Here is a 26,422-nt window from a genome sequence, read left to right as displayed (position 1 = left end):
AGGGCACAGGGGGAAAACGGAACACGTGAAATGGATACGGAACTGGAGGCATCATGAACAACGCGAGGGTGCACACAGGACAACACAGTGCAGGACCAGTGGAACGGGATCGTAAACGGGAATGCGGGAGGACGAGCGAGACGAATGACGAGAAGTGAAACTGAGAGAGAAACTGAGACTGAGACGAGAAGACTTGGTTGGAGAAGCATCGAACGTCGTGATGGACGGAACGGAGGGAACTGAAACGGCCTGCTTGATTGCGGTGGTTGATAGAGATACAGGGAATTGCGAGAGGTCATTTGGGAATCCGAATGAGACCGAGACTGGAACCGGGCTGACGGAACACGGAACGGCAGAGTACAGAGCCACAGGACAGAGAGGAGGACCAGGCAGGCCGAGGACAGGACACATTGAGTACAGATTTGACGTTGACGGACCCGGGAACATGTGCGTGCAGGAACGTTCGATGCTGGGAGCGGTCGATTTTGGAGGGCGAGGAGTCAGAAGAGCGAGAAGGGCGTTCGTTAGTTTTTGTTACTGGCTTTTTTTTTGGTTTTTTTGACGAGTTGAGAACAGCATTCATGATCGAGAAAGGAGAAACGTGGGGGAAGCAGACCGCCAAAACGGAAAGCGCTCAGTAGGTCTGCCCACCGCCGTAACCACCTTGCTGTTCTGTTAAAGCATTGTCAGTCACAGCCACAGACCGAAATCAATCCGGAATGACACACTCTACTCACCCTGGTAGCCGCCGTAGCTGCCGCCCTGGTACCCTCCGCCACCATAGCCGCCGGAGTTACCACCGTATCCTCCGCCGCCATACCCGCCAGAGTTGTATCCAGAGCCACGTCCACCGCCGTACCCGCCGCCGCCGTAGCCTCCGCCACCCTGGTACCCACCGCCAGAGCCACCGTTATACCCACCACCACCACCAAAGCCGCCGGAGCCTCCTTGGGGCGGGCGGGCATTGGCCAGGTTGACACGGATGCGGCGACCGTCGAGGTCCTGCTCGTTGAGGCCGTCGATAGCAGCTTGCGCCTCCTGCGAGGTGCCGAATGTCACGAAGCCAAAGCCACGGGAGCGGCCAGACTCGCGATCTTTCATCACGATACACTGTGGAGAATGAGTCAGAGGGGGAGATGCACTCAGATATTCCCCAAAACGCACGTCGAGAACTTGCCCGAACTGAGAGAAGGCCTGGAGAGCCGTCAGGAAGCGCGATATGTGCAAAATAGACGAAAGACATACCGAGCGGAGCGTGTCGTCATTAGTGTTCCAGGAGAGGTTTCCTATATGCGCATATTCCAGGGCGGAGCGAGATGAACGCGCGTCGGGGAGCATACACAATATGGGATGCGATGGATCGGCATTGATTGAAGGGAGGAGAGCACGAGAACAGTCATCAAGTCAGTGTCACGGACCGGAGGCATGGGAGAGACAGGAGGCTGTCGATGACGGTTATCCCACGTCCGCGGACGGGGAACAAAGGGGGCTGGTTGCACCGGTGGGGATATACTAGTGCAACATCGCGCATATATGCAGCCAGATGATGTCCCGTACGCATGACGCGAGGTGAGGGGGAGGATGCGCGTGCACCGGGAAAGGAACAGTTGATGAGGAGGGGAACGTGCACTAACCGACGTAGATCTTGGCTGACATGTTGCTAGTCAGTGTGGGGGGTAGATGTATGCTGGACTAAGGAGGTCTAGCGATGGAGACAAAGGGAGGGGAAGGGGGACGAGAGCTGGACCACAGAAAGGAGAGAGGGAATTGGAGCAGATGATGGTGCAGGATCAAGCTAAGGAGGGACCGGGGCGCATCGAGTTGAGCCCCTTTAAACGGAGTGGCCCCCTCCCCCCCTCCGAGTACCTTACCCGCCCGTCTGCTCAATTTGTCTCTCCCCCCATCCTTCCCTTTCCTTCCCTCCCCCCTGACGCTCTGGCTTCGCTTCTCGTCCAGAGCCCCCGGAGAACGCCTTCGATTTTCGGCCCATCGACACTCGCGTAAAAGAAATTTAGGGAATTAGGGGAACATCCCGCCCAAGTCAACTCTGTCCCCGCGCACCTGGGGAGATGCCGCTTTCCCACCTTCGTATAGTAACTTCCCACAACTTCCCCCCTCAACGCCTTTGTGATAATATTTACTGCGTTGCCATATAGCCTCAGATACTTCCAACACCGTTAGGGGCGTCCTCGCAGCCTCAATCAGCCTCTTCCGCACCATGGGGCCTGTCCTGCCACATCTTATCCAAGAGTCGTACCCACCCAAACATAGCCCCAATATGATCCCCGTCCAGATCTGTCTCCGTTCTGGCTCCGTCCGCGTGATTCCCCGCCCGTCTCGGGGGCGGATTCTTGCGGGGGCATATATCCCGGCCCTTCCCTGGGTTCCTCCTTGTCCCATCCCATCCCTGGCGGAGGGAGATCAAAGGGGGTCCAGGAGTCCATCCGTGGGGCCTGGAACGCCGACCCCCGTCCGATCGCCAGCCTGTAGCTGAGTTGGGCAAGCTTCCGCGCACGTGTTTCCTTAGCCTTTCATGAACACACCAGAGACAGGGCCAGTGGCAACGGTCTCTAACATCCCCGAGGTTGACAATAAAATATACATAATATCAATATTATTCAATTTCACAGCATTTTATCCCCCTGGTCCAGCCGCAAAACGGAGGCGGACGTGACTGCCCAATGATAATATTCCTGGTCAATATCGGCCGTCAGGGCCTGGGAACTTCGGGACACAGGACTGACAGGTTGGTCCGGTTCTCCCTTCTTCTCACCAGTCACTCCCATTCTTCTTCCCTTCCGTTCATACACTGCCGGCCAGAACCACACGGAATCAGGGTGTCGTATCCGGGGAGTCTATCTCGCCAGACACCTGCATGCCAGTTCCCTCCTGGTCTCATGCTGTTCAACTCCCACAATCTTACCCAATGCCGAAATGTCCATGCCGGCCAACCTTGGACATTGTCATGATCATGATTGTCCCTGAGAGCTGTCAGCGCGGTTTGCCAGCGTATTCTCATTCCCTGCTATTGGCCCCGATCTCGTCGCTTCCGCATCAAAGTGACATTAGGAGGCAGGGAAGTCTGGAAGCAAGCCTGTTGGGAGGAAGGCGATGGCAAACAGATCAGGGCAGGAGACAGGGTCTTTCATTGTCCCGCCTGCTAAAAAGGAGAGATATCCCGTACATTATCAATGATAGTGACAAGGCGCAGGTCATCATTATCAATTCTACCGCGGGGCGTCACCCTGCTGGCCAGGTGTACACTTTCCTATGGTAGACACTTAGATGATGACGAACAAACGAGTACGTGGCATGCCTCGAAATTTGTACGTCTGGGGGTCAAGGAACGATTAAGCGTGCAATCTCATTCCTCACTCCCTCGTGAATCACATTGTACTGTATAGAGTTAGGAATGTGGAAGAAGCGTCAAACATCAAAAATCATAAAAGGGGGCATCATCAGGTCAGTCATATGCTAGTAATAGAGAGAATCAGAGGCAAACGAAAAAGACAGAAAATCACCTTGTCCTCAGCCCCAACTGTGCATTCTCATCGAATACGTGTAGGGAGAGGTTCTGAGCGTCCCTCGACCATCAGAGGCTCGGATCCACCGATACAACCTTAGGACTCCACATCCAGCTATCCCTCCAAGCGCGCCCTCCGCCAGCCACTAAAACCCTCCCCTGAGCCATCTCCGGCACTGCCGTCATCCTTCATGCTATCCTATCCAGCATCCATCTATTTCTTCCCCTTCTTCTTCCCCTCCTCAATGGGGCTCTTCACGCCATCTGAGCTCCCGCTCATGGAAATCTTCCTGCCACCAATCGAGATCCTACGCACCATGCGGCCGATGTTCTGGCTGCTCAGCCGCTTGCGCCGGGGCTCTTTGCCTCCATCTGGTGTGCCAGGACGGGAACTTGGACCAGCAGTCGGGGAAAAGGTGACGGACTGCATGCCTGATACGGGTGTGCGTGTTCCATCACTCTCCCCACTACCTGTGGGGAAAGCCACGACACCGGTCGCCGGTGGGGGGGTAGGAGCCGCCAGAGCGGGAGTGGTGACGTCTTCCATGCTTGCTTTAGGGAAGGCGATGGGTGCCTCGGCCGCTGGCGGGGCAGCTGCAGCTTCAGCGTACGTCTGGGGCTTCTCAGGCTGTGCCTCGGCTTCGGCTTCGCCCGCGGCTTCTGCGGCGTTTCCACTCTCGGCAGGTGCGGGTTCAGCAGCGGCCGGTCCGGACTCCTCGTCCTTGGCGGGAGGCGCAGCTTCCTCGTTCTCACCGGGCGCCGCCGCTACCTCGGATACTTCAGCCGGAGGGGCCGGGGCCTCAGGTGGGGTTAATTCGGTGGGAACGTCGCCGATTTGGTAGCCTACTACTTCTGCACGAACCGAAGGAGCCTTGGATCCAGCAATAGGTGTGCCCGCGCTCGTCGATGCCGGGGGTACGTAAATGTCCCCTTCGGTCATGACGTGTTCTGCCCACATTTGCGCAAACACACCATTCATCTTTAGCAACTCGCGGTGGGATCCACGTTCCACAATCTGGCCGTCCTTCAGAACCAAAATGCTGTGAACTGGGATTAGACAGGGAAACCTAAGCAATAGTGCCGAAAATAGACTCACATGTCCGCATTGGCAATAGTCTAGGAAAGGGGATATTATCAGTTTTTTAGAAGCAACGCGCGAAGGGGAGACTTCCTTACCGAAAGTCGGTGCGCGATTGTAAGGCTAGACCGTCCCTTTACCAGGTTGTTTAGTGCCTTCTGGATGTCCCTCTCGGTGGCCGTGTCCAGCGCACTTGTCGCCTCATCCAGAAGGAGGATAGGAGGATCCTTCAAGAGAGTACGAGCAATAGAAACACGCTGCTTCTCCCCTCCAGATAGTTTAACACCACGTTCACCAACCTTAGTCTGGTATTGGTCGGGGAATGACATGATCCTATCGTGCATCTGGGCTGCCTTCGCAACAGTCTCGATCTCCTCCTGAGAAGCGTCGAACTTGCCGTAACCGATGTTGAATCCAATAGTCTCGTTGAAAAGCACCTAAAACAGGCATAATTAGCAAATTCTCACTTTCATATGCTGAAACAGTAAAAAGCTCACAGAGTCCTGGGGCACAACGCCAATGTTCTGTCTCAAGCTCTTTTGCGTCACTTCGCTGATATCCTTGCCATCGATCAGAATCCTGCCCTGTCCCTCCTTCAGGTCATAGAACCTGAACAGCAGCCTCATCAGCGTGCTCTTCCCGCTGCCACTCTCCCCAACGAGGGCCACATGCTTTCCTTTAGGAATCGTGAATGAGATATTCTTGACTGCACTCATTCCCTTGCGGTCGTCATAGCTGAAGCTGACGTTCTCAAACTCGATTGTTCCGTCCTGGACGACGAGTTCTTCTGCGCCAGGCTTGTCGTCCACCTCGACAGGCTCATTGAGTAGAGCGATAAGCTTCTCAGCATCGACAAGCATCTGATTCAGGTGTCGATAGATAGAGCCGAGTGACATGAGCGGGCCAGTGAGTTGCCCGAGGTAGGTGATGAAGACCACGAAGATCGCTTGGGTTGCCTGACCAAGAGTGATCCGGCGTATGATGATGAGCGAACCGAGGGTCATGCCGAGGGTGATGATGACCGTCTGGAGGAAGCTCATGAGGGTAGCGGCGACTGGGTGCGCTCGATGAGTAGTTCGTTCTGCGCAATGTAGAGATATGACTCACGATAAACCCTGTACTCCAATCCCTGGTACTTGTGCACCGAATCCCTATACCGCCCACCCTCATGCTCCTCGCCGCAGAAGTACTTCACCGTCTCGTAGTTCATCAAGCAGTCCGTATGGATGCCTCGGGTAATCGTGTCCTGCTCGTTCATTCTCCGGCGCATGCGCGTCCTCCAGCGAGTCATCAAGACAGAGAGCACAGAGTACATGCACATCACGCAGGCGAGGATGAGGGCGATGTCCGGGCCGAAGAAGAAGAAGATATAGACTACAGCGATACCCAGGTCAAGAATTGTAGGGATGACCATGTAGAGGAGAACCTAAATCAAAAAGGTTGTTAGTATGCAATCTCGCGTGGCCTGTATAGAAGGATACCCACTTCGAACAACGTGTTGACAGATGATCCCCGGTTCAAGATCCTGGTCACCTCACCCAACTTCCGTTTGTTGTGGAAGCTGAGGCTCAGGTTCATAAGATGATCGAATGACAAGAAGCTCATCTCTCGGTCAGAATATTGCATCACAGGGAGCCCTGCACACAGTTCGTGTCAGCACAGCACAAGAAGCAAGTAGGAGGTTAGAGAGGGGTAGAGTGTCGAGAGAACTCACATAATGCGCTCCTGACATTGTCTAGCACTCCACCTGAGATCAATCGAAGAGTAATATACTTAGCCAGCGGCCACCAGGGAGCTGCACACGAGAAAGGCTGCATCAGCATTCCACCATCGTCCTGTCTCAGCAGATGACTCACAGGTACCAAAGGTAAGGGCGTCGATCAATTGTGCAAGTGTGATAGGAATAAGCACATTAATTGCACGGCCGAGCAGCAGCAAGATGATACAAATTGCCTGTCCATCGGGCGAAGGTATTAGTTTTCTATTCCTCTTTTGATGCAATACAATGACATACCGCCAACGCCTGAAGATGCCACACTCGTGCAGGCCAGAGATACGGCACAAGCTTCCAAAGTCGCTTGGTCATCTCTCGCCAGCTCAGAAATGCCTCTTCGTCCTTCTCCTTCTTGCCTTCCGTAGTAGCCTGGGTGGTTTTGATCTTTCCATTGGATTCATCAGCGGGGGAAGCCTTGTCCGCCCGTGGGGAAGGGGTGGCGACACCTGTTGATGGGAGCGTGCCGTATCCGTTCTCGCCTGCAGCAGTGTCGTCTGTTGGGGGAGCAGCATCGTCGACGGAGGCGAGGAGACCCGTACGCTCGGACACAGGCTCTGGTGGAAGGTATTTGGTTGCAGGGATGAGGATGGGTAGTAGAGGAACGAGAACAAGTAGTCGGAGTAGTGAGATGCACATATGTACCGCAGGGCCGAGCCATGGGTACTCTGGGATGTGAATTGGATCTGAGTAGATGAAGTCAGTAGGAGAAGTTGCGTATGCACGGAGGACGCACGGTCGAATACATGTAAAGCCAGACTTAGGAGCACAAGTACGGTCACCTCGGCAGAAATGGCGAGGATTGTGAGGAGCTTGAGCATGGGACTGGTCCATATCTCATTTGTGTAAGATTCCTTCCAAACGCCGATGCCGACGACACCGGACCAGGAGAGGAAGTTCAGAATTATGGCGACCTAACGCAGTTCATTAGAGAAACAAGCAGGGAGGAACAAGGAACAACTGACTTCTTCACCCCTCCAAAACGCCTCGCCCGGTTCCCACAGCTTTTCCACCAACCCCCGTCCGGCAATCACACACGCATCCGCAATCCAGAGTACCGCAAGTATAACACCGCATATAACGATTGCCGCGCGTCGTGGAGTCCGCACGGGGGCAAGAACAGAGACGATTTCGCTTGGTCCCTCGGATTGAGAGGTTGTAGGAGACCGCTTGATCAGAGTGAGAGCGAGGGTGAATACGAATAGGAGGGTGGAGGAGATGAGCCTCGTGAGAAATAGGCCGAAGTCGAGGTTTGCCATTGCTGTTGATCTGGCGTTGAAGGTAGAACTTTTGCTGAGATTGTGATTGCCGAGCCAGACGCGTCGAAGGGCTGCGTGTGCGATGGACACTTCACGTCAATTGACAAGAGTACTAGTGTCGATTTCTCTTGCTCGCTGTCAATACCAGCCGTCGTTGAAGACGGTGAACAGAAAGGAAGAGGGTAAAGAGATATGAGAAGGGAGAAGGGGGAGAAGAGAGAAATGAGAAGGGGAGGAAAAGGTCAAGGACGGAATCACACCCTTAGGCGGGCCACACATGGGAAGGTTTCGTCATGGCATTCAATTCGGGATCTCTTGCACCAACGTTCATTATCTCTCGTCACAGACTTCACTCAAAATGTCCTTTCCTTCTGATAATCCAACCTACAACCATTGTTGTCATCACCTCCTATTCACGAGTCATGATAACTCACAGCTTTTTTGCCGCTATCTGAAAACACGTTGGAAACAGCCGGGTGCCTGCCTGGCAGCTGTGTGCAGATACACGCGCTCGCAGCCGTTACGCGCGCTTTTTGAGCTCTTACGGCAACTTCCATTCATGGAATCGGGCTTCCATCAACTCCGATAAGTGTTCAAGTCCTATCAATAGAAGCCGATCTAGTTTTAAACTTGTTTTCCTGGTGTGGAAACTGTTGGGTGGCTACCGTCTCCCAATTGCCTGCCAAATGATTCTAATTTTTTGGCGTTACGCGTATGACGGTGCTAAAGCGACGCATTCCACGTGTACTGCTTTTGTGACTCATCTTCACGACTTCATAAAACCCTTTGGTTGAATAGTCGCACGATCAGTCACGTTTATGTGAGTCGTCGATCACTTGTCTCACTCTCCTTTCTCATCACCCCCTCCCCCTGAGACGAACAACTGCTAACTCATCCTGGAGAGAACGACCGCGAGATGGGAAATATCGACTTGGCCCTCTTCCTCGCGCGGCTCGTCTCTGCCCTCGTCCTATTCGTACTTTCCCTTTGGCTCACTCTGATCAAACCCGATATTGTTCCTTCACGTACCCCGCGGCGCAAGGCCATCGTCATCTGTGGTTCAGCACTCGCAGCGCTCTGGATTGCCGATGCGTGTATTATCGCTGGTCGAGGGTTGTTGGAAAAGCTTCGGGAACCGGACGAGGCTGCATGGAAGGAAGAGCAAATTGCCATCATACTCAACTTTCTGGCCTGGTCTGGCGTTGTCGGCATTGGAGTCTGGAAAGAGACCTACACGAACGAGATTTGGACCAGCGCGCTTCTTAAGTTCCTTACTATCTTCGCCTTCTCTGCCGAGGTAGTAACCCTCGCCCTCTTGAGCCTGGTGCTACATATTTTTGAATGTGCGTCATGTCACGTCCCGCACTCCCTTTCACTGATTGCGACTGCAGACCCAGTGCACAAGCCTAAGTACACATGGATTGATCCTCGGTGCTCTGGTTCCCATCCCCTTCGCACCGACGCGAACCCCATTTTCTAAACCCGTCACCGAGCGTACTCCTTTGTTTCCATCTGCCGACAACAGTACATCCCATGGGAGCGGACATGATGCCGTGGTCTCCTCCACTGACGCAAGCAACTCCAACACCAAATCTGACGCGAGAACATCGAGCGTACAAGGAACTCTGAAAACAGAAGAGGAAGATAGCGATGATCCAAAGATGAGCTTCTCGGAGATGCTCTGGAAGTTGTGAAAGCTTTCTCCCTATCTTTGGCCCACTAAGGTGTGGCATCTCCAGGTTGTGGCGGTAAGTACAAGCCCATTTAGAAGGCTCAAAGGAAGATAACACCCAAATGATGCAACGTCAGGTGATCTCAATTTCATGGATGCTAGTGATCCGTGCGATGGGACTGCTCGTACCGATAGCACTTGCGGAGCTGATTGATGCGCTCATCGCTGGAACTTGTGGGTCTGATTTCTTCACACAAATGGATCTTACAAACTCAATTGCCCCGCGGGATGGATATTTGTAGCGCCTTGGTGGCCACTAGCCAAATATATCACCCTGGACCTAACTTGGCACACAATGAGCGAAGCCCACTCTCTTTTGTGTACGCTTACCCTCTCTATCACACAGTTCCCTCTGTCCCATCCCGCTAACATATGCCTACCATTCACCTGAGAGCGGACGCTGATAAGAAACGTATATAGGGAAGCTCGTGGTGCAACATGCGGACAGGGAGATGAGCCTCCTCACCTTTGACCATCTTCTGAACCTCAGTATGAGCTTCCACGACAACCGACAGATGGGAGAGATCATGAGGATATTGGGTCTCGGGGCGTCGATCAATAGTTTTTGCAACGTGGGCCTTCTATGATCTACCTGAACATTGGCATACGTTTGCTAATGTTTCCTTATTCTCCAGATTGCCATCGACTGGCTTCTCCCTCTGCTTCTCGACTTAGGCGTTGCCGTGGTCTACATTCCTGTTGTCTTTGGGCCAGACATGATACTTATTTTTGCCTCTGTCGTCGGCCTGTATTCGGCGATTTACGTCGTGAAGAACCGTTGGGAGACTGCAATAACACGCCGGTTCAACAAACAATGGCTGGTCGTATCTTCGATCGAGACAGACTGTCTGATGAATTATGAGACAGTGAAGTACTTCACTGGCGAGGAACACCAGAGCGCACGGTACAGGGAGGCAGTAACCAAGCGACAACTTGACGGGCGGAAGTTAATTCGTGAGTCCCCGGTTCCTGTTTCAAATATGACATTATTGCTAAGTGGAAACTCGTAGTGACAGATGAGCTTACCAACGCACTGCATCGGACCATAGTAAACCTTGGAATAATGTTGGCGTTGTTGACAATCGTCCGCCGCATTGTGATAGGAGAGGCGACCCCAGGCATGTTTGTTTTGTTCAGCACCTACCTGGGGAGCTTCACGAGTCGCATCACGTCTATCGGCGATGCCTTCTGGTTCATGAGAACGAGCCTTGTCGATGCCGAGAAGCTCATCGATCTACTAAATGAGCCCGTCAAGGTGGCCGACAGACCTGGCGCAGAAGAACTCGTCATCAGGGACGGAACAATCGAGTTTGAGAACGTCAGCTTCAGCTACGATGACCGCAAGGGAATGAGTGCTGTCAGGAATATCTCATTCACGATCTCTAAGGGGAAGCATGTCGCGCTCGTTGGGGAGAGTGGTAGCGGGAAGAGCACGCTGATGAGACTGCTGTTCAGGTTCTATAATCTGAAGGAGGGACAGGGCAGGATTCTGATCGACGGCAAGGACATCAGGGAGGTGACACAAAAGAGCTTGAGGCGGCATATCGGGGTTGTACCTCAGGATGCGGTAAGCTGGAAGAGCATGTGGAAGGTACCCTGTGTTAACCATGAGATATGGTGCAGGCTCTATTCAACGAAACCATCGAATTCAACATCGGCTATGGAAAGTTTGGGGCTTCTAAGGAGGAAGTCGAGAATGCAGCAAAGGCAGCCCAAATGCATGAACAAATCATGTCTTTCTCAGAGCAATACCAAACCGAGGTCGGTGAACGTGGGGTAAAGCTTTCGGGTGGGGAAAAGCAACGTGTTGCGATTGCCCGCACGCTGCTTATGAATCCGCCGATCATCCTCCTAGATGAAGCGACTAGTGCCCTAGACATCAGAACGGAGAGGCAGATCCAACAGGCACTGAATAACCTGGTAAAGGGGAGATCGAGCCTTACAATTGCGCACCGGCTTTCGGTAAGGCAACTTCCCATGAGTACGCCGCCCTCGATACTGACCTTTGCTCAATGCCATATTGCCCTATTCTCACCACATAGACTATTGCAAACGCGGATATGTAAGTTTCATTTGAAATTTCTTTGCGAAACCATTCTGACTGATTCTTACCTCTCCAGCATCTTGGTTCTCAAAGATGGGCAGATCATAGAGCGAGGCTCACACTCTGAGCTGCTCAGAGCGAACGGAGTGTTTGCTCGGATGTGGACGGCGCACATCACCGTCGAAGAGGGGATTCCTTCCTTCGATATCAGTTGCAAAGCAGCTCTTGAATATTTCACAATGCCGGTCGTTCCGGTTTACAGCATCGGCGGAATGCTCTCTGCTGACAGTGACAGTCTTCAATCGTCCGTTGGCAAACCTAAGTCTTGTTCTACAAGTGACAAGGCGGATCTGCAGCCCTCAGACTCTGCTTCATGCGATGTCACTCCCATGGTTGTATCTGACACTGCCGTCACCACCCTCCACCGGAGGATGGATGGGATGGACAGCCCAGCTGGATCTGTGAAACCTCAGGGGAAAGAGTAGACGGATGATAGCGGGGGCGCTGTCTGGCCTTCGCTACGCAACAAGCGCCTCTAGGGTAGGGAAGACAACAAAATGTCATTCAATAGCTGTATGTGTGACCACAAAACGAACAGGTTGAAGTGCCACCATCTCTTGATTTGACTCAGCCTGGTACCGGTGCGTTGTCATGACATAAAGTTTGCCGGGGAGCGTTGAGTTGTGTAAGAGGGGTTCCGTCTCGTACCGTGCTGTATTCACTGCATACCATGTCTCCGATGGAACCACAAAATGTCTATAATTCACCTATCCTACGCAGAACTAGATACAGAAGGGTGAGTAAGTGGTGGTACGTACACCTCTGGCTCATAATGTTCCAGGACATGGTACAAAAGTCAACCAGATATACAAAGAACTGTAAAACGACATGTTTTAGTCATAGCCCCGTCAGCGGTACAACAAATCCAAAATATAATTTCCACTTCGGAGAAAGCATAACCGGATAATTTATTTGTTCCTCAGTTTTCATGGGTTCGCGGATTCAGCTCAGCTGAAATCCCATTGCGTGCCAGTGCTGATACTCAGTCGACCCATATCCTTCCTGGTGCGGAGGTTCTTGACTTCGCTGCTGACGAGATCGCGAAGCCGTTCCAAGTCGACCTGCCGCTCGGGTTTCGATCCCATAAGGATGTTGCGCCAGATAGCCGCAGCCGCAACGGAGTTGTCACAAAGTAGTTGCAGCGGCCGGTGAAGACGGACCATCTTCTGGACTAGGTGATCAGGATGAGGATACATAGCGTGCGGCCATGCGATACGGATGGCAAACCACCAACCAAGAGGCTGTAATTCCATTAGTTCTGCTTTATGAAGAAGATATAGTTGACTCACTCTGCCATCCGGGAGAGAACGTTCCGGATATGTGTCGTAAGTCGTAAGACTCCCATCAGGGAGCGAAAATCTGTGAACGACCCAATGATTTTCGTCTCTCCTATGTCTAGCCAACACCACGAGCAGGCGGGGCATGTTAGTCTGAGCGGGATTGTTCTTGTCTTCGGCCAATCCGAAAGGTGCCCAGAGGTCCCTCAACATCCCACAAGCGTCGTTATGCCGTCCATTGAAAACAGCATTGTTGATAGCGTCGGCCATGTTAGGAGGGACGAAGAGCCTCTCGATTGGCTTGTCAGGCTGATCAGTCTTCCGCGCACGAATGTACCGCTTGTAGACCTGAGCAGTCCAGATGGAGAGAGCAACTTCGTCCGTCTGGTGGCCGCGGTTGCAAGACAAAAGAGCATCATCGAGCTCCTTTGTCGGCCATACGATTGCCCAATTAAGCAACCGCTGATGCACAAGCTGCCAGGGCTGGGGACCCCGGTTCTCTTGCCTCGGCCATGGGGTAGAGATCTCGTGGTCATATTCCAACTCTTCCTGAGGAATAGGAGGCAGAGGAGGACTTTCCTTGCGCGCAAACGGTTCTCCATGATGACCCATGGCGGTGGGAGGCAGGTCTGGAAGGGTTTCCTCTTCGCGCTCAATTTCCCAGGTCCGATGGCTCGCGGCATCCCCCCTGTCGACAGGCTTCTGGCGCAGTTTGTATAGCTCTTCCTCTCGATCAGCATCGTTCTCATAAGGCTCGCCACCTGCCTCGCTTGGCTCGAGCACTTTGTTCAGCGTAGCTCGCATTGCGGCAATATCGCCGTCGTCCTGCGCAGGTGGAGTACTTTCTCTGGTAGCCGGTTGACGGATGGTGATGTCGACATTGCCGACATGAACGGTTACATCTTGCTGCTTGGGAGGCAGTGGTGACGGGCCCCGCGAGGGGCCCCTGGGCATAGGAGAGCGTGAAGGAGGGGGAGGTGCCCGCTCGGTCTCCGCCTGAGAGGCTGTCTCATCGAGCGTGTCTGGGTATTCATCGTTGATGTAGGCTGTCTCTTCAGGTGGCAGCTCATGAATACGGTCCTCGATGGGTAGATCCTCCTCTTCCATATCTGGAATAGAATCGTCCGTGTGTCTCGGCGTCTGGAGTTTGGTGTCGAGATCATCTAGTCTACTCTGTGCACGGGCAAGCATGTCGAAGAGAGGCTCAGCCCATGGCGGCGGAACCTAACCTCAGCTGTCAGGAGTTGTTTTTGCAGTGATGAATCCAACGTACATTGCTCTGAGGGATATTGACACCGGGTTGCTGTGGACTCATGAAGTTAGGCTCAGTAGTAGCATTCTCCCTGTCTGCATGTCTGTACGCGCGAGACGATGCACGCGCGTCCCTCAGAAGCTGAAGGTGATGGTAAGTATTTCGGCGACAAGCAATGCCTCCGTTCACTCACTTCGTCTGCGGGCCCTACCATACCAAGCTTGCGGAGTCGCTTAACTACATAGCTTCTCGCCGCTCTCTTCACGACGTCCGGCGTATTAGGATTGTCATGGACGCTGAGGAGCGTGCGAATATCGTTATCTTGGAAATGAGTCTTGTTCACCAGGTCTGCGAGCTCGTGGGGATCGAGCGTATAACTGGTCCGAGGGGTGCGGGACGTAGGGCCATCACGCATCGATCGAGGGGCGATACTCGGTTCCCGACGCTCACTGGGAGCGGGTGGAGCGTGAGACGCAGTGCGAGACGGGGCTCGAGACGGAACCCGTGATGGGGAACGAGAGTGAGCGCGAGATGGGGCACGAGAGGCAGCGCGCTCCGGAGCAAGCTCCGGAACAACGGGATTGACATGGATGACCGTCTCGCCGTGCTCTCCAACCTCAATGTCCACGTTTCCGCCGGAGCCACCTGGCACCGCGGTGACACCGGGAGAAATCTCGACAGGCTGTGGCGCTTCGGGAGGCTCATCAAAAGCGCGATTATACTCAGTTCCACCACGAGTCGGCGACATGGGCGGTTGGGAAGGAGCATAGCGGCTTGCCGGGCCGCGGGCTTGCGACGCGGCGTACCTTGAGGCTTCCCGAGTGGGTGAATGAGGCGCTTGCGACGGGGCATACCTTGAAGCACCTCGAGTTGGCGACTGAGGGGCTTGGGAGCGCGCGTATTGAGCTGATGGTGCGTATCGAGAGGGCGCTTGAGATTTTTGAGCGCCGTCATATGCGCTCCGGGGGGGCTCGTAAGCAGACGGCGCTTTGGCAGATGGAGCATACACGGAAGGTGCCTTGGGTGAAGGCTCATACACAGATGGGGCTTTTGCAGTTGGAGCCTTCTGGGACACGTAATCCGTGGAGTAGGGGTTTGGCACAGCACCATAGGCAGAGCCAGGAGGCGGAGGCTGCACACCTGGAGCAGTGGCGCCATACTGCGATCCACCAAATTGGCTACCAGGAGGGCGGGAAGCGCCGCCGTACTGACTTCCGGCAGGGGGCGGGCCACCATATGTTCCAGTCGGTGCACCGTATCGCGATCCACCAAACTGACTACCAGGAGCTCGAGAGGCGCCGCCATACTGACTGGCAGCAGGCGGTGGGCCTCCATACTGACTTTCAGGAGGAGGCGGTGGACCGCCATATTGACTGCCAGCGGGTGGCGGACCTCCATACTGGCTACCAGCGGGAGGAACCCCAAACACGTCGGCGGGGGGGCCACCAGCGTATTGAGAGCCACCAAACCCACCCGCAGGAGGAGCACCATATTGCGAGCGATTTTCTTCCATCCTGAATGGCTGGTATGGAGAAGCTTGACTCTCGGGCGTTGTACGACCAGACATCGGCAGCGGCATTTGGGAAGGATGGACAGAGCCAGGCATTGGTATCTGAGTCGGCTGCGGTTGTTTGAGGATCGAACGAGTTGTGCGCTCAGTGCGAGCAGCACTCCTTGTTGGAGAAGGCTCACGGCGAGAACGATTGTCCGTTTGCTATATAGGATCAGCCACGATCCTGCGGTAAAGAGGAGAAGAATAGGGAAAATGACACCTACAGCCTCTAATTCGTGTTCAATTTCTCTCTCGAACTCTCTTTCCCTCCTCGCTTCCTCTTCTCTTTCGCGCTTCGACCAGTCTTCTCCTTCTTCTACAATGCTTCTCGGCGCCGTTCTGGTAGTCCGGATGCTTCTAGCTCCCGTCCGCTCAGTACGCACAGAGCCGCCATCGTCTGTCCTGCTTGGATGGATCTGGGCAGGTGTATGCGCACGAGAGTGGGCGGGATCAGTCGGTGGCTGAATGGTGATGCTGACCTGCTGAGCGGGAACAGGACGCTGGTCCGTCAGCGGGTTGTAGGCCATCGACTCCCTTGGCATGCCCGGACCAAAGGACGGCTCGCTGGACATGGTCTGATAGCTCTGGTGCTTTGGCTGTACAGGAGGCGGGCCTTGCACTTCGGATGGCGCACGAGAGTGGTGCGAGACCGTGCGTGGCAGGGGCAAATCCACAGAGTCGGATGCCTCGCTTTCGGGCAATGGGAATCCTGCGGCTGTATGCCCACCAGTGCTACGCGCATAGTGGGGTTTCGGGACGCCCATGGTGGTGGGAGGACCACGGAACGAGCGCGTTGGCGACCGAGCCTGATTACATGGCAGGGCGCGAATATAGGGGTATCGTGGAAAGGGGCGGTTGCGGGGATAGAGGAACCAGAAAAGAAGAAAAAATCAGTCACGTGATAATTTTTGGTGGAATACGTCAACGCGACATGGGGCGCACTCCCTGCAAACAAAAAGGAACGTACCTGTACCTGGTCGTCCCAGCCGTTACGCACCTCCTCCCTCACCCGCTGAGGGCCACGACCGTCGTCTTCGCCATAATAGCTACCATCTCTTCCGGGACGAGGACCAATGTGACCGTCCTCGCCTTGGACTCTGTTTCCACCAGCGACGCTGCGCCTGTCGTCTCCATTTGTATTTCGGGGAATGGCGGAGCGCACATAATCACTCGAGCCATGATTGTCGTCTCCAAACACCTCGCGCTCAAGCCGCATTGCAGAATCCTCGCGACGCATCTCGGGCGGAAGCATCGTATACTGAGGATCGGCACCCGTACGAGAATAGCCGTTGTCGTAATTTCTCGATCGGTGCATGGGGACAGATCGTTCTGAGGCCGCCCAGTCGTCCCCGTGAATGGACTGTGGCGGGTCAGGCGTCGTGCCTCTCATACTTTCTGAGGTTGGATTACATCAGTCATGGTTGGATTTAGTGCCGAATTAGGAGACGTACCGAAGTACAGAGCCATCTTCTCGCTCACTTCAGGAGTCTTGCTCCTCATCATGTGCGGGGTGAAGCTTGTAATCTCAACCTCCTGCGTCGCCATTTTGGTATCTTCGTAACTTGTTCAAAGAGAATCCAAAGGGAGTAAATTTCAAATCTGAAGGAGGTACGAATCAGCATACATGACAGGAACCGGGAATGTGAGCAAGTGCAATGAGCGTACTTGTAACAGATTGAAAAGTGAGATAACTCAATCGGCTTTGGCCGTTACGATACCTGGAACGCAGTTCTCTGTTGAGGGGAATGTAACGTGTGTGATGGGCAGAAGGGTTAAAGTAAGGGCGCCTTGATGGCAAGAGGAAGGGGGAGAACGGCCTTATGCACCCCACGAGGCCTTTTGGCGGGCGCGGAACCCCAAACAGAAGGAATGAGTAGATGTTCGTTCACACGTGGCCCAGGGCTACGATTTGATCCCGATGAATGAGGGAAGCCTGGAAGCGAATCGTCTTGTGGAACGGAACGTGACTGCCGGCCGCTGATTCGGTTACCCGTGGCAGAAAAGAACAGGCTTGGCAGAAAGTGGAGATTTTTAGTGGGGTTTGGTTTGAAAGAGTAAGAAAGTAGGTGGTGGTTGGGGAGGAGAGATATAGTTTTTGGCTTGTCCTTCCTTTGCCCTGAAATTCGTGTTATCTGTTCCCATGAACCCCGCCAGCAGAGCGATGGCTCTCATTTCCATCACCGACTATCTAATTGGATGGCTTTTGCAATATGCTCAACCGTCATTTCTCCGTTTGTTCATCCAAGTACTTCGTTGTGATGGTTTTGATTCACTTGATAGGCGCGATCAACCTGTGTTTCAGATCCCTTGAATTGGTGTCAGCCTACGGGGATCGATCACGTGTGTATCATGTGTGATGAAGTCGAATGAAGTACTACAATTCCAGCACAGGTATTGACTGTATCCAGGTCGGTGTATTGAAAGGCAATACGTCGAGACCGGCTCCTTATAAGGCTGCAAAAGTTCCTTAAGCGTTTCAATAGGAACCCTTGCTGGGCACTCATTACTTTAGCACGTATTTATTGCAGTCTCATCTGTATCTTTGCAAGACCCAGCGACCGCAAAGCCACCTCAAGCTTTCGACCTTTCAGACAGGCGATTGAGACATAAACAAGTGGACGACTCGTGCTTTCGTCGCGTCCATATCTGCTTAGTCAGCCTCGCCTGCCACCAAGAGGCCTTTACGTGACGCGCCGGTCTCGCACCCGACCTCGTCGCAGTCATCTCCGAGCTGGTCGTCTCCGGCACAGTGCTCGCTGTCCATCACATCCAGAACTAGCATACTGCTCTCAGGATAGACCTTTGTTATAAGTGGGAACGACTGAACTGGCATAGGAAGAATACCGCTCTTGTGTAAGGGTAATGTTCCGCAACCTGCTGAGTCCGTTACGCTCAGCCGGGTTCGAGAACCTCAACCCGCTCTCGCCTCGGTCTGGCGGGTCAGTGCCTGGCTCGACCTCAGTTTCGCCCGAGCCAGAAGACCTAGCACATGGTGTTCGAATGGATGTCATGCGTCGTTCGGCTGAGGAGCTCAAAGAGGGCGCTGGAACACTCGACCTGGTGGGATTGACGGAGGTAGGCATCCCGGTTCAACGGGTAGCAACGTGTTGACTCATTCGTACGTACAGCTGCTGGAAATTATCCGACGAGTGATGATAGAGGACCACTCCACCGTTGCGATCTTCATCGAGCTTGATGGACTGCTCGGGCTGCTTAGCGCTCTCCAGATCGTCTGCGCACAGGTGCAGACAATGCCTTCTCCTACCCGTAGGAGTCCTCCCCTCCCCGATCGGAGTGCCCCTGTAACTGCTGTCAAGTCTGCGTTACAAGTACTAGACGGTGTCCTGAAGGAGAGGTCAGGGAGAGCTGGTTTTGAAGTGCGCAGCATACGCCTTTGCACGCATACACGATCTGACATCTACATAGACCAGTCGAGGATGGGAGACGTTGACCACCATGCTCCTCCCGCTTGGGCCAATATCTGGCGTATCCACGTCGCTTCTCGGTGACCTCCTTTGCCTTTCTCTCGCCGACTTCAGCCCCTCCAATCTTGAATTCTTCGCCGCCTCTGCCAAGCCCGCATTCAATCCCTTCGCGACCGCTACCCTACACAACCCTGAAGCGATCAGCACGATGCTTGCTCTTCTACCTAATCTGGTCTCATTCTCCGAAAGAGTCGCACTTGCGAGCGTGCTGCTACAAATCGCCCAGAGCGGACCATTCAATCTCGCTGCGATGGCACAGCCAGAGATCGACCTGCTAGGGCAGCTTATCCCGCTGCTGTTCCCTGCGCCCGAAGGAGCCTCCCTAGCCGCTCCAGTTTCGTCCCCAACCTCGATCGGTTCACCCAGCTCCCTGTCTTCGTCAAGGTCGACTTACAAGCTCGAGGACAACCTTCGACCGCTTCTGTTAAAGCTCATGAAGCTCCTGTTGCGAACATCGTGCTCTGTGCCCAGCGCGCGGATGCTATTCGAGCGAGCGGTGCATTTGGAAAAAGGGCAGCACATTGACACGGAGGTATTGGGTGTACTGGCTGACGGGTGCGACACCATGAGCGACGGGTTCGGATGGCCAGCCTTCCTGAGCCTCGCAGATGGAAGTGCGCAGACTATTGTAGACAGAGCAGTGGGCGGTTCGGGGTTCACGTTCCTGGTACGCAAATTGTCGGCCTATATGCTGCATACACTAATTCCCTGCAGGCTTGGATCTACCTACCGCGAATAAACGTGGACGAAACACGCACGTTAATGACCCTCTCTCCAAACCCGCCCGTCTCCTCGCGCTTCTCTGTCCGCATCTCGCTTCGCTCCGATTGCTCGATCTCGTATGAGACATCGGCGTCGAAAGGGCCGGTTCGGTTCAGCAAAAGCAGGATTAGGAGATGTGAATGGGTACAACTTGGGTTGACCCATTGGAGATCGGACGCAAAGGGAGAATCGAAGTGCTGTACGTCGATTAATTACCATTTCCAGACGCCATCACTGACTTTCCCGTGCATAGACGTGTTCCTCAATGGGCATCTTACAGAGTCACTGCCTACACCTTGGCCGAGAGTGCCTTCATCACTGCAATTCCAGATCGGTCGGACAAACGCCTCCGACGCGCCTAAAGATTGCTGTATCTATGTCGGCCCTTGTCATCTTCTCGCGTATCCTCTCGCGAACGAAATGCTCGTCCTTCCGCGCATCCTGGGTCCGCATTATACTGGTAAATTCCAAGCTGGACTGCTGCGGTTCTTGACGTATGCTGCTGCAACTGGGTTGAACGTTCATCTTGCTGCGGAGGCGCAGAGTAAGAACGAAGCAGAAAAAGCTGCCGGGAAAGGAAAGGCTAAGGACAAGGAGAAGGAAACGAATGTTGCAATTATGAAGGCATTGCGGGACGGCCTGCATACAGACAGCGCCCCTGTCCACGTTATGGTACCAGCTCGCTCCTTCTTGGAAGATATGGCTGATGATCCAAATGGAGGAGCTAGTGTTCCAGGTTCCTGGACACTGGAGAACAACGCGAAGATCGTGGAGCTTCTGCCTCTCCGGTCTGCGGTATACGCCATAGGAGGATCTAGTCTGGGTCTGCGGCTTGTCGAGTTCGCAAAGAATGAAGCGGAACTACTGGATGCACTCCGTGTGTTGTTAGGAATATTGGCGCACAGCTGGAGAAATAGCGAGGAGATGGAATCATACAGTGAGCATTACCATCGTATTGACCATATCTAAAGACTGACACGCCATTCAGATGGGTATGACGTTGTATCAAGCCTTCTCAGGAAAAACCCGTCCTTCATTAGTGAGGCGGTTCTCGACGTGATTCTGTCGTTTGTCGGGATCGACAGGCAGAACGTAAAGTACGTATCTATTTCTGTGCTTTTCCTAATCAGCCAACTAACACCTCGCAGTCGTTGTGTAATTGTTAATACTGTAGCATACCGTGCCCTCTTGCTCGATTTCGACTTGTGGGCAAGGACGGCGCTCCCTATTCAGCGCTTGTATTTATCACATTTCACTTTATTGGTCTCTGGAACCACCCATCGGCGATTCAACATCAAGCATCGTTTCGCAAAATACGGTATCATTCGACTCTTCCTGCATAGTTTGAGATTCACTCCATATCAAGACGACATCATCCCCGACGTGATAGATGCGATGCGTTCCATCATGTTATATCACTTCTCAACAGAGCATACCATCAAGCCTCTTGTCAGCTACCTTGCCACCAACCTGCATCCTGGTATGCACTACACTCTGTTATAATATCCTGTTGATGTCGTTCGTAGAATCAGAGTCAGTCATATCCCCACTGTCAACTATATCTGTCCTGCCCGACAACACTAAAGGCTACGTCAAGGCATTAAAGGTCTTCGACATGCTGCTATCTATCCTTCACATGTTCGAATACATTGTCAAGTTCAACGTATCTCTTACCATTTCACGTGTCGCCCTTCTTTTGCTCGGAGAAGAACCATCCCCGGAAATTGCCTCCCGGGTGCTAACCCTTCTCGGTCTCGTCAGCAGGATATCACCAACGTTTCCGCGCAAGTTTGAGCTAGTTCACGGCTGGCTCGTGCTTCGACATGTGCTGCCTCAATGCTGGGAACCCAGCGTTCAGAAAGCATCGTTCGACCTTCTGCTGGGCCAAGCAAAGTTAGAAGGGAAGCGCAACCCGGAGGAGATCTCGGAGGAGGCATATTGCCTATCAGTCCTTCCTGCTATTCTGGCTAGCTTCTTTGTGAGCATTGAACGCTCTTTCGCTGGATTGCTGCCACTAGCGGAAACATCCACAGGTGCACAGTACTTCAGTCAGAGCCGGCCTGAACTGACGTTAACTAGGCGAAGACGTGTCCGAATCTCTTGCAGATGCATTGTTGGAGCTTCTCGATGGACATCCTCAGCTTTTCCGATCAAAAAATGTCATAACTTTGTTCACCCAATTCGCCCATAACATTCTTGCCACTCTTCCATCACCTCAGGAACAACAACCATTGAGTCGGAGTCTCATCGACAAGTTGACACATATTACTGTGATGCGTGAGTAACTGATGCAAAAAACTGTTTTGGATACTGAATACTTGAATGATGTGCAGTGTCTCTTGACGAACGAATAGCGACAACCCAACGACAGGAGGTGTGTCCCTAACCCCACAAACTTTTGGTCTGGATTGTTGACCAATTGACCTAGTTGACGCGTCTCCTGCAACGACTCCATTCTTCTGGTTCGCATTCAGCAGCAGTTACCCCGCAATCCACACCCATATCAGCGAAGAGCATTGATACGCACGGATTGGGGACAGTCCAGCAGTCTTTCACACGCACTGCTGCATGGCGAGCAAATCTTCGCAAGATGGACAAGGATCGTATTCGCAAGCACTTGCAGGATGAGTGAGTATCGTATCCAATGTCTGCTCGGTGGATGTCTCATGAACCGTACAGCCGAGAGTGGCGGGAACAGATCGCGCAGCAGATTATTTGGCGTTCAGCAACAGACTTTGATCGTGGGTTATGGATCTCACCAGGTGCAGTGCGTACGTGGAAGGTTGACGAGACAGAAGGTCCATTCCGGACAAGGTATGTACTGCTTTTGTTATCTATCAAGAGCTTTTGGCGAATGACGAGAAGGAAAAAGTTGGAGGCAATGGAACAAGAGCAGACATCAGCCCAAACGAAGAACGGCCCATCCGATTCTTCTGCGTTACAAATTTCTGCGAGCGACCGACGTCTGCATGCCATGGATCTTGATGATAGCGCATCAGTGACACGTGTTGAACCACCGCCATGGAACGACAACGAGTCCAACTTGACGCCTGGTACGTTCTGGGTAGAACTCCAATATGCCTGGCTGACCTTTTGAACTCAGAACTGAGCCTCGAAGAGGATCTTGTAGACGATAAGCATCGTCGAGTTCGGCGTTATCTGGCACCAGGAGATGTTATTCAGGCTGTGACCAATGTTTACAGGATCGTTGGCATAGACTCTTCGCGTAAGCATTCAACCCCGGTTTCATACATTGGCTCATGTTGCTCAGCCGGACTGTTAATCCTGGGAAAAACGCATCTTTACCTGCTCGAGGGCCTTGTCGCCAGTAAAGATGGGGAAATTATCGATGCCAGGGAGGCGCCGAAAGACTTGCTCGTTATCCCTTCGGGAACCGTGGTTGAATTCAAGAAATATCGCCCCGCTGATAAATGGTGAGGAACTGCTTCAATTCTATCAAGATATCATTGAACAATACTGCATTCTAGGGCTTTCGAGGATATCACCGGTCTAAGTAAGCGCACTTGTTTATTTAGGTGAGTGTCCAGCCTTTTTTTTTTCGATCAACTTCGTTCTCACACGAAACAGGGATGTCGCGTAGGTCTTTTGTTCTCGTTTCGATTCCTGAGGGCCCGTTTGATCCGTTTGAAGTCTCGAGCTGTATCTGCGGGATAACCGAAGCATTTTGCTTGTTTTCGAGACAAGTCAAGCAAGACAGTCGGCGTTCTCTCGACTGGCTGGGTCTCGTTCAGGAAAGCCACCGGCAGAGGCAGCGTCCGCGTTTCCATTGCGCACGCCATTGGCAAGCGCAATGACTGCAGTCGGCGCTCGTTTTACTATGATTGGGACCGGTCGCGCAGAGCTGGAAACGGCCACTCGAAAATGGCAGGCTCGCGAGCTATCTAATGTATGTTCCATCTCAATCGTGCCAAATATAATCTGACAGATGCTCCGCAAGTTCGCATACTTAGCTATCATCAACCAGGCGGCAGGCCGGACGCCGAATGGTATGATCTTTCTCTTGCTTCTTTCCAAAACCTGCTGAAGGACTGGTCATAGATATCACTCAGTAAAGGAATTGCCTCGTATGAAGTAGCAATGCTCACTCTTGAATAGATATCCAGTATACCCATGGATTTTACAAGACTATGACTCAGAGAAACTAGATCTCACATCACCTGAGACGTTCCGTGACCTTGCATGTCCAATGGGGGCTCTTACGCCAGACAGGTACGTTATCAAATGTGCTCAAACTCACAAGAGACCAACCATTCGCATAGGCGAAGTTCCGCTCTGGAACGTTATGACGCTCAGATGGGGGAACAGCCGTTCCACTACGGTAGGGTTTTCTGTCATAATACCGTTATGCATCTCTGATATAGGTCGCGTAGGAACGCACTTTTCCTCCTCTATGATTGTCTGCCACTTCTTGCTTCGCCTTCAGCCATTCACCCGAATGTTTCAAGAACTGCAGGGAGGAAGCTTCGATCTTGCTGAGCGCTTGTTCAGGGATGTTGGCAAAGCATGGTCATCAGCTGCGCATGAGAGCAGAGGGGATGTTCGTGAACTTATTCCTGAGTTCTTTACATGTAAGTTCGTTCGAAACTCTGAATCTTTTCCCATGCTCAACTTGTTGTTTAGGTCCCGAGTTTCTTCAAAACGTCAATGAGCTTGATCTTGGAACGCTGCACACGGGCGAGAGAGTAGGAGACGTGACTCTTCCTGTTTGGGCGATGAAGGACCCGCTGCTATTCATTTCACTACATCGACAGGTACGTCACTCACAAGCTTGTTTGCGCCATGTCTGACCCTGTCCTCCAGGCTCTTGAGGTATATCCCAAATTGGCCTATTTACACTGCGAGGAACTCACCCGTCCAACAGAGTGACCACGTCTCCAAATGCATACCTCGTTGGATTGATCTCGTTTTCGGGTTAGTACATCTGATCTCAATACATTCTTGCCTGACCTGTTTGAAAGTATCAAACAAAAGGATGTGGAGGCGTTGAATGTTTATCATCCTTTGACATACGAGGGGGCGATAGGTAGGCCAGTTGTCCTCGTCCGATTATCAAGGCCTGATCACAACAGATTTGGAGGCCATCACCGATGCCTGGGAAAGAGAAGCGACAGTTGGCGCTATACATAACTGTAAGTGTCGTTTTTATTCTGTTAGAACATTCTCATCCTTATGTCCTCAGTTGGGCAAACGCCTCGACAGGTCTTCCGACATTCACATCCTGATCGTTACCTGGAGGGAAAGACGACACTTCCTCTTGGGACGCCGTTCGGTATTTGTGAGGACTACGGTCTCCTCAAGCAAGGTAACCCCATTGGAAAGAGTATGTCTGAAACCCTCCTAGTTAGAACGGCTGATCTCACCCTGGGCATATCAGAGATCCTCGAGTCTGTAGATACGTTGTACATCGACACCATTGCTGAGCGCATCGTTGCCTGTCCAGCCCATAAGCGATCTGTGCCTCAAATGCCTCACGAGTACATCGAATGGTCGGAGTTAACACACTCTGTGTCTTTCTTCGTCGATCGCAAAGTAAGGATATCCCTTTTCTTTCTTTCTCCAGAGCTCAGCTGAACAAATTGTATAGGTCAGCCACATCGAGGAAGAGACACCAATCACGGTCGCAGAATTCTATGACAACCGTGTGCTCGTGACCGGCAGTGACGATTCGACGGTGTCGATCTGGCGGATCGTCCGGGGTGATCAATTTGCTCTGCGTCTTGTCGGCAGCATGCGCGGGCACCATGGACGAGTAAACTGTCTCGCAACTTCGCGGTCCTGGGCTATGGCGGTCACGGGCGCGGCAGACGGGCTTGTTATCCTCTGGGACGTCAACCGCGTACGTTATGTGCGTTCTATGGCCCATGAGATGCCAGTCGAGCACGTTCAAATCGGGCCTGGAGTAAGTCGGCTCCCTGTCATTCTTGCATGATCGCTCACGATTGCTCAGGGGGAAATTGCCTCATCGTCAAGAACTGCGGTGTCACTCCACACTATGAATGGTCAGCTCATCGCATCTTTCCGCCCGATGGAGCCCATCACCTGTCTGGCTTTTCACGAACGCGAGTATACACCAACGCCTGTGCTCGTCACTGCTTGCGCGGACGAGATTAAGCTGTGGACGTGGAATGCGACTTCTGCCGACGAGGAGGGGAAGGCTGTGTGGAAGTTCGTCCCTCTAAGGACGATGAAGTGCAAGAACGGACTGTCACCGAATACGTCAGTCAAGGCACTTCAGTTTGTTGGGTAAGTGGGCAGTCGGTTGTCGTATGATGCAGAACTGACGTGGGCTCAGCGAGTCGCTATATCACGGTGATAGCGATGGCAACATATTTTTATGGACATTCCCGGAGTAAAACTGAATTTGGGCAAGAGTGTCTCATGACCGAACTGAGACCGTAGGAAGGATATGATCGGGAACGGGCGTGACCGGCTCTCATTCTTGAATGTATATATAGGTAACAGGAACTGTACAAATCTGCACGCTCAGAGTGGAAGAAAGGCAAGTGCTTATCTAAACTGACAATGGGGACGTCACCGGACCCTTCAAGTTACTCGGACCGAACTCTAGTCTGGGCACTTCTCCACCGGCTCAGAGGTCAGCCCTTG

The 26,422-nt window shown here is 52.9% G+C and overlaps 6 protein-coding genes across 6 annotated transcripts; 3 read left to right on the top strand and 3 right to left on the bottom strand.

Annotated features, from left to right (window-relative positions):
• Positions 1 to 729: 729 nt before the first annotated feature.
• Positions 730 to 1,338, bottom strand: DACRYDRAFT_59261 (RNA-binding domain-containing protein; the record flags this gene model as incomplete). Its single annotated transcript, XM_040775548.1, has 3 exons — positions 730 to 1,110; positions 1,165 to 1,194; positions 1,246 to 1,338. 3 exons carry the CDS (start codon positions 1,336 to 1,338, stop codon positions 730 to 732), a joined length of 504 nt encoding a protein of 167 aa, XP_040624270.1.
• A 3,089-nt stretch (positions 1,339 to 4,427) lies between these two features.
• DACRYDRAFT_59251 (P-loop containing nucleoside triphosphate hydrolase protein) lies at positions 4,428 to 7,011 on the bottom strand (the record flags this gene model as incomplete). Its single annotated transcript, XM_040775547.1, has 9 exons — positions 4,428 to 4,563; positions 4,620 to 4,639; positions 4,700 to 5,038; positions 5,099 to 5,655; positions 5,709 to 6,027; positions 6,087 to 6,238; positions 6,316 to 6,396; positions 6,458 to 6,554; positions 6,616 to 7,011. Coding segments are annotated over 9 exons (2,097 nt in total), but the record flags the coding sequence as incomplete, so codon positions are not given.
• Positions 7,012 to 8,388: 1,377 nt separating this feature from the next.
• On the top strand, positions 8,389 to 9,337 carry DACRYDRAFT_25137 (uncharacterized protein). Its single transcript, XM_040774028.1, has 3 exons — positions 8,389 to 8,451; positions 8,536 to 8,974; positions 9,023 to 9,337. The coding sequence occupies exons 2-3, from the start codon at positions 8,548 to 8,550 to the stop codon at positions 9,109 to 9,111; spliced, it is 516 nt and encodes a 171-aa protein (XP_040624268.1). The 5' UTR covers positions 8,389 to 8,451; positions 8,536 to 8,547; the 3' UTR covers positions 9,112 to 9,337.
• A 454-nt stretch (positions 9,338 to 9,791) lies between these two features.
• Positions 9,792 to 11,892, top strand: DACRYDRAFT_84927 (P-loop containing nucleoside triphosphate hydrolase protein; the record flags this gene model as incomplete). The annotated part of the gene is made up of 6 exons (XM_040776708.1): positions 9,792 to 9,935; positions 9,999 to 10,317; positions 10,374 to 10,930; positions 10,987 to 11,325; positions 11,406 to 11,425; positions 11,484 to 11,892. The coding sequence occupies exons 1-6, from the start codon at positions 9,816 to 9,818 to the stop codon at positions 11,890 to 11,892; spliced, it is 1,764 nt and encodes a 587-aa protein (XP_040624267.1). The 5' UTR covers positions 9,792 to 9,815.
• A 315-nt stretch (positions 11,893 to 12,207) lies between these two features.
• On the bottom strand, positions 12,208 to 17,312 carry DACRYDRAFT_102455 (uncharacterized protein). Its single transcript, XM_040767636.1, has 8 exons — positions 17,214 to 17,312; positions 17,000 to 17,147; positions 16,516 to 16,943; positions 15,773 to 16,354; positions 14,190 to 15,710; positions 14,018 to 14,137; positions 12,757 to 13,968; positions 12,208 to 12,708 (listed from the first exon to the last, which is right to left on the bottom strand). The coding sequence occupies exons 2-8, from the start codon at positions 17,091 to 17,093 to the stop codon at positions 12,415 to 12,417; spliced, it is 4,251 nt and encodes a 1,416-aa protein (XP_040624266.1). The 5' UTR covers positions 17,094 to 17,147; positions 17,214 to 17,312; the 3' UTR covers positions 12,208 to 12,414.
• A 953-nt stretch (positions 17,313 to 18,265) lies between these two features.
• Positions 18,266 to 26,368, top strand: DACRYDRAFT_119477 (beach-domain-containing protein). Its single transcript, XM_040770799.1, has 32 exons — positions 18,266 to 18,623; positions 18,677 to 18,925; positions 18,975 to 19,700; positions 19,748 to 19,994; positions 20,049 to 20,732; positions 20,784 to 20,892; positions 20,944 to 21,275; positions 21,322 to 21,828; positions 21,875 to 22,072; positions 22,129 to 22,169; positions 22,224 to 22,423; positions 22,475 to 22,848; positions 22,899 to 23,021; positions 23,067 to 23,229; positions 23,284 to 23,331; positions 23,384 to 23,392; positions 23,447 to 23,702; positions 23,754 to 23,802; positions 23,855 to 23,864; positions 23,912 to 24,025; positions 24,076 to 24,134; positions 24,187 to 24,384; positions 24,437 to 24,567; positions 24,617 to 24,625; positions 24,678 to 24,727; positions 24,775 to 24,839; positions 24,886 to 24,945; positions 24,996 to 25,136; positions 25,191 to 25,345; positions 25,401 to 25,715; positions 25,764 to 26,059; positions 26,109 to 26,368. The coding sequence occupies exons 1-32, from the start codon at positions 18,411 to 18,413 to the stop codon at positions 26,167 to 26,169; spliced, it is 6,192 nt and encodes a 2,063-aa protein (XP_040624265.1). The 5' UTR covers positions 18,266 to 18,410; the 3' UTR covers positions 26,170 to 26,368.
• The last annotated feature ends 54 nt before the right edge of the window (positions 26,369 to 26,422 follow it).

This window comes from Dacryopinax primogenitus (genome assembly GCF_000292625.1).
Source record: "Dacryopinax primogenitus strain DJM-731 SS1 chromosome Unknown DACRYscaffold_23, whole genome shotgun sequence".
Taxonomy (NCBI): Eukaryota; Fungi; Basidiomycota; class Dacrymycetes; order Dacrymycetales; family Dacrymycetaceae; genus Dacryopinax; species Dacryopinax primogenitus.
This window is presented reverse-complemented; position numbering and strand designations above follow the sequence as displayed.